The sequence below is a fragment of the Tupaia chinensis genome, unplaced genomic scaffold, assembly GCF_000334495.1.
Source record: "Tupaia chinensis unplaced genomic scaffold, TupChi_1.0 Scaffold000116_1, whole genome shotgun sequence".
NCBI classification, from domain to species: domain Eukaryota; kingdom Metazoa; phylum Chordata; class Mammalia; order Scandentia; family Tupaiidae; genus Tupaia; species Tupaia belangeri.
Genome location: NW_006159580.1, coordinates 2,566,843 through 2,572,875, shown reverse-complemented (window position 1 = coordinate 2,572,875; position 6,033 = coordinate 2,566,843). Strand labels below are relative to the sequence as shown.

General features: G+C 59.3%; 1 protein-coding gene across 1 annotated transcript in view; it reads right to left on the bottom strand.

The window, feature by feature from the left end:
• Positions 1-6,033, bottom strand: part of IP6K3 (inositol hexakisphosphate kinase 3) — a 24,491-nt gene that overhangs the window by 14,817 nt on the left and 3,641 nt on the right. Inside the window, exon 2 of the mRNA XM_006144213.3 lies at positions 184-408. Within this exon, the coding sequence (XP_006144275.1) occupies positions 184-382 (199 nt within the window). The 5' untranslated portion in view covers positions 383-408. The remainder of the gene's footprint in view (positions 1-183; positions 409-6,033) is intronic.

Below are 6,033 nucleotides of genomic sequence, written 5' to 3'. Positions count from 1 at the left end.
GTGTAGGGAGGCCAAACGGCACCACACCTCAGGCCTGGAGGCCTGCAGAGTTCAGAGAAACCAGGGCAGCCAGGCAGCCAGGCAGCCTGGCCCGGAGAGGGGCCCAGGGCCACGGCATCCCTCACACACGCCCACCGCGCCGAGGAAGGGGGTGCCGCGGAGCGCCAGGGCCCGGCCACGCACCTTTGTACTGCGGGGTGAACCTCTTCATGGCCAGCGGCAGGGACTCGTAGAACCTCTGCTCCCGCGAGATGAGGGGCTTGCACACCGTGTGCTCGTCGTACTTCATCACGCTCAGGTGCCCCCCGACCTGGTGCAGGAAGGGCTCCAGGAGCACGCCCACCCCTGCGTCTCTGGCGTCCACGTTGTCCTGAACCACCATGGCGCCACACGGGGTGGGCGACTCGCCTGTAAATCGGTGAGAGGGAAGCGTGAGGCAGAGGGGCAGCTCCTGGATGGACGCAGGCCTGTCAGCGGGCCTCAGCTCTGCCCTCCCTGCCCCTTGTCACTGTCATAGCATGGCCGTCCTCCTGTCCGTGGGCTCTCAGCGGGGCCTCCTGGGAAGCAAAGGAGGAAGGTGGGATTACATGAGGGAGGTGGTGCGCTGGGAGGCTGCCCAGGACAGGCATCGATTACTTCTGGAATAATCTATGACAAGAAACTGCAAACAGTGGTTGCCTCCACGGAGCGGGGGTGAGGGGAGAGGGTAAATGTTTTAGACCTTTTGAATTTAAATATTAAAACGTTTTTAAAAATCAAACACAACGGTAAGTTTCGAGGGTACAGAGGCTGTGGCTTAACTTGTGAGGTTGCTCGCCTTCCTCTGGGGCATTGACCCCAGGCCCAGGAAGAAGCCCAGAGGTTCAGTAAGCCCTGTACGTGCGCTCGGCTAGCGTGGGGAGGGCAGGGGCTTGAACCCAGGCACGGTAGCCCCAGATGGCTCCTGCCATCTTGCAGGGAGGCTGAGGATGGTTGTGTGTCTACAGTAAATGTCAGGAACTTGCGCCCCAAGGAAGCCGGGACTTGGCCAGAGTCACCTGCATGCCAGGACAGACTTTCTTGTCCCCCCCGGCCTGCTCCCCCCCACACCTGGTGGCATTAAGTGCATGCACTGGTGGAGGCTGGCCGGAGTGTCACTTTCCCTCTGCAGAAATTGTCTAGAGGGCTCAGGCAGGACACCCAGCTAGAGTGGGGGCTTGGTGTCGACTTTCTCTGGGGCTCTCTGCTGGGCTTGTCTGCCAGACCCAGGAGGCTGGGTCCTGATGTCCCCCCCACCCCGCCGCTCCGACATCAGGCGTTCCCAGGAGCCTGGCTCGACCGCAGAGAGCAGAGTAAGCCCGTAGCCCTGGGCCTCAACCACAGCCCACGGCCAGCAACACGGACTTCTCCCATGGACTAGGGGCAGGTGGCACAGTGTGGCCTCAGGGGTAACCAGAATACACTTCTGAAAAGAGCTGACTTGACAGTGGGAGAACCAGGCCTTTTCTCAAAGGGTCACCTTAGAGTGTGGGTTAGGAGATGCTTGAGGGCCCCTCACCCCAGGCCGTGTGGTCCCCGTTTCTGACCTGACTGGTGGGGAGGGGCAGAGGGAGGCGGGAAGGCAGCAGCTTCAGCCCTGGAGCGAGCCTGAGCCGCCCCTGGAGCGGGTCTCCCCTGGCTTGGCCACTGCTCGGGGAGGTGGTCTGGGGCTTGCCCTCGGCCTGACGCTCAGTTCCCAAGGAAGCTGGCGGTTTTCTGCCCGTTTCTGCCTTCGTGTGCAGCTTCCAGCTCTGAGGGACTGAGCGAGCGACGCCTCTGTCCTTCCATCCCTCCTGTGGGAGTCCCCGATAAACAATCCTAGCCGAGATGCCCTTCCGCAGCCCAGTCCTTCCTTTGTGACACACAGACACTCCTGTCATCGGCATGAGCCTCAGCCTTTGGTCGGTGCCCCGGGGCCTGTCCTGTCCGAGGAGCACCGTGTGAGGAGTCGAGCCCTCAGCGTTCCTGCCTGTGTGCTGAGGCCCCAGAGTAGCCTGGGGGACCGCCCACTGCCACCGTGTGTCATGATGCTCCGAGGACACAGCGCACAGGGTTCCTTTACGGAGTCCAAGGGTCCCCGCCGTGTGCGGGTTGTCACTGCCTGGGTTACTCTCAGGACAGCTCCTATGAGTCAGCCCGAGTCTGGAAGGCAGGTGAAGCCCCTGCCTGAGACAGGCCTCCCGCCCCCATTCTGACACACTTGCTGAATTCCCTGGGCTCCCGTTAGTGCTTTGAAGGGACACAAATGTCCCTGTCTCCAGCCCACGCCTCTTGTCACAGCCTCACAGCCCAGACCCCTGGCCCGGCCCAGTAGCCTTCCCTAGGGTTCCTTGGAGAGGCACAGAGGGAGGGAAGGGTGAGATGCCCCCAGCCAGAAGAGCTCAGTCTAAAGGCTGCCCCACCCCTGCCAGGAAGGGGACAGATGGCCCCAGGTCCCCGTGTCCTCCTGCCCTGTCATTGGGTCATGTCCTGAGTGCAATAACTCTGGGCCTTGTTCCAGAGGTCTGCCGATGGTCCCGGCCCTCGAACTGGTGCTGACTGAGGCCCTGGGCTGTCTGTGTCAGGGCCACCCTGCTCTGCAGCCCTGCAGGGCCCGAGTGACAGCCGGCCTGCCGCTGGGCTGCCAGACACTCCCTGCTCTGAGCTTGGCTGTCTTTGCCTTCCAGAGTGGGGACAGATGATAATACCAGTGGTTCTAAGACCCTAAGACCTCACTGGTGCCAGACACGGCGACAGGTGCCACCCATCGAGCCGCAGCGGATGAGAGCGTCGCGGGGTGTCAGCACCAGCCCACGCGCTTTGCTTCTGAGAGCCTTTGCATGGGCCACGTCTGCCGCACGCCACGTCTGAGCTCACGGCGCATCACGGAAGCTACACCTCTTTTTAGAGCTTGCCATTCCCATTTTGGGGAAGACAGCAGATGAGACCGCAAATGCAGCTTGTAAAGGTTCAAGCGGGGAAGAAATTCGTCATGGCTTATATCCGATCCAAGTCTGCTGGGGCCTTACAGCTGGAAGCCAAGCAACTGACCGGCCGCCGTCAGGGCTGTTTCCAGGTACTCTGCTTTCCCGTGGGGACGCGGTGCGGCCACGGTTTGAAGGCACCTGTGGTCACACCGTTTGCTTCCGCCATAACATGAGTGACAATGACATGTGTCACTTCCGCGCGGATGCTTTCAGAGCCGTTCCCACACTCTCCCTGGCCGTAGGACTCTGAGAAGCCAGTGTGGGGATGGAGCCTCTGTCAGCCTGGGTCCCTGAGTGATGGGAAATGCTGGATATGCAGCAAGACAGAAGTCAGTCCCTGCCTCGGCGAGCCACGAAGGTCTGGGGGTGGTTCTCAGGCAGCACGACCTGGCCTGTCCTGACCAGTTCGCCATCTCAAAGCTGAGGAGCCAGTGTGGAGCTTCTGGAAGTGACTCCGCTTGAGTCAGACACTCGTACTTCAGTGCACAGATAGGTCCTATGTCACAGCCGCTCCTGTTAAACGTGACTGTGGCCACTGGTTTAAAACCAGCTCTTGGTCTCAGGATAATTACTTCTAGGGACCAGTAGGTGGCATAATGGTTATGTTGCTGGACTCCCACATAGTTGACTATGGTTCGAATCCTGGACCCGGCAGCCTATACTCACGCTGGGTGCATGTGCATGTGTGCCCAAGATCCCGAGAGGAGATTGGAGGAGAAGAGATTGTGGCGTGGCCATCCCCCCTGGGGGGTGATTTCTCACTTTCTGTCTCTCTCTGTCTCTCTGGCAAGTGCACAAGCCCGGTAGCAAAAATCTCTCTCAAAAAAAAAAAATATTTTTAGATGGAGAAACTCAGGCTTAACTCAGTTCTGGACAAACCACCAGGGTCCAGAACTAGCACACACTGGACCCGGGGTTTAGTCGCAGGGAGTCTGTCTCATTGGAAGTCGATGCCCACTCCACCCCACCGTGCAGCCCCCCCTCCCCCCCTTACAGGAGTTCGTGCCAAGACACAGTGGCTCTTCCTTGGACTCCTGGGGCCCGTGTCAGGCTCTTTGGGCCACCATCCTGTCCAAGGCGCTCTCTACCCGGCGTGCCTCGGTGTCCTTGGTGAGGGATGGAAGCCTTCGAGGAGCAGCAAACACCCCCTCTCCGGGCCCAGCACGCTGCTGGTGGGCAAGGCAGATTCCCAGGGCCGTGGGCGAGGGGCTTCCGCCTGTGGGAGACCTTCCCCAAACCCATGGCACCCACAGTGCTGTCCACACACTAGAAAGGTAGCACCTAAGACGCACGACCATTCCTCAAACGCTTTGGTGATTACCGACATACAGATCCATTCAAAGGCATTCTTGAATTCCTCTTAGCTTTTGTCAACATCTATTTTCTCAATTAACAAGGACTAAAAGTGTAATGAGTGTTGCATGGAGACGGTGGGGGAAACGGTGTTGAAGAGCCGAGGAGAGAGACTGCTCAGCTGAGACGACTGCTCAGCTGAGACGGGGCTTGGTTCCGGTGCTCTAGGAAGGGGTCTGGGAGGAGGGCAGGTGTGGGCTCAGCCTCGGGGACATCGGGGACATCGGCAAGGACAGGGCAGGAGGCGGTGAGGAGGCGAGGTTGTGTGGATGAGGGAGGAGCGAGGTGCTGGGTGGCCAGGGCCTCACAGCCAGCCGGGGTGTGCCTACTGGAGCCCCGGCTCAGCCGGGGAGGAGTGGCCCCCCGAGATCACTGAGGAGAAGAAAATTAAGAAACAGCTTGTGGCAAAAGAAGACGGGGTGTACCAGGCGGCAGGCGGCGCGATTCAGAAGCGGCATGGTTTATGGCCTGCCCTCTCGGCCCCAAGTTCTAACGGGCGTTTCACAGGCCTCTCGGAGCCCGAGGTTTGGCACAAGTACCCTTCAATGTCGCTGCGATGCCCAGGGGAGCATTTTTTAATCTATTAGAGATGAGAGGGCCCGAAAACCATTTAAAACCGCTTAGGTCGTAATGGGCAGGAGCGTTTTGTTCCTGACACGGCTGAGGCTTGCCATCAATCGGCCCCCATCCAGGCTCCGATGGCAGGAGCTTATTTCCTGGAGGTGGACAGGGTGGGGAGGATAGAGTTTTAAAATCCATTCTAACCCTGACTCACGGGCTGTAGGACAGTGTGTCCTCTGTCCGTGTCACTCCCCGGCTGCACAGGATCGCTCCTGAGCTCAGGGGGACTTCACACGTCACCTTCCCGGCCGTGGCTGAAGTATGTGGCTTCGGAGAGCATCCGTTTCCCGGGGAAGGCTTGATTTCCAGAATCAGAGAGCAATACTTCACACTCCTCAGTCACAGAGACCTGTCTCGGGCTGATTTTATCTTTCGAGAGGGGCTTCTCTCTCTCTCTCTCCTTTTCTCTTAACATTTAAAATCTCCCAACGTTTTCCCAGCTCGAGGACCAAATACGGTTTTAATACAGTGACGATTACTTTAGAAGCACTTCAGCCGCTGACAAATGTACTTGGCGGCGCCAGCACCCCTCCAATCTTGCCATCAGAGCGGGAGGAGCTCAGGGAAAAGACGGCTCAGGAAGCCGAGCGCCAGAGGGCCGCTCCGCGGGAGGAGCGCTTTCCTCCCCGTCCCTAGTAGGTCCTGACCTCTGGACAGCACCAGGGCCTTGGGTATGGGTGAGTGGCTGCTCCGTCTGCCCTCCAGGCTTGCATGCCTATCTCACCTCCTCAAGTTGCACCGAGGACCCTGGATATTGCTAAACACCCAGGCCTGCCTAGGCCGCCTCCCCAGGCCAACACCCCTCCCCACACCTGCCCACCTTCCTCTAAATAACACGATCAGCCTGCTTTCTCTTGTGCAAGAGGCTTCTGAGCTGGAGACCCATTTCATGGGTACAAGAGGGAACAGGTTTTTCAGGTCAAATCACAGTCGGGGGGAGGGTGCGCTGCATGTGTGTGTGTGTGGTGTGTGTGTTACGGTCCTTCACGCAGGAGGGCTGGCCGGCTGGAGTGCAGCTCTTGCGGGGACTCGAGTAGAGCTTTTCTCCAGCAGGGGGCAGCAGCAGACATGTGGA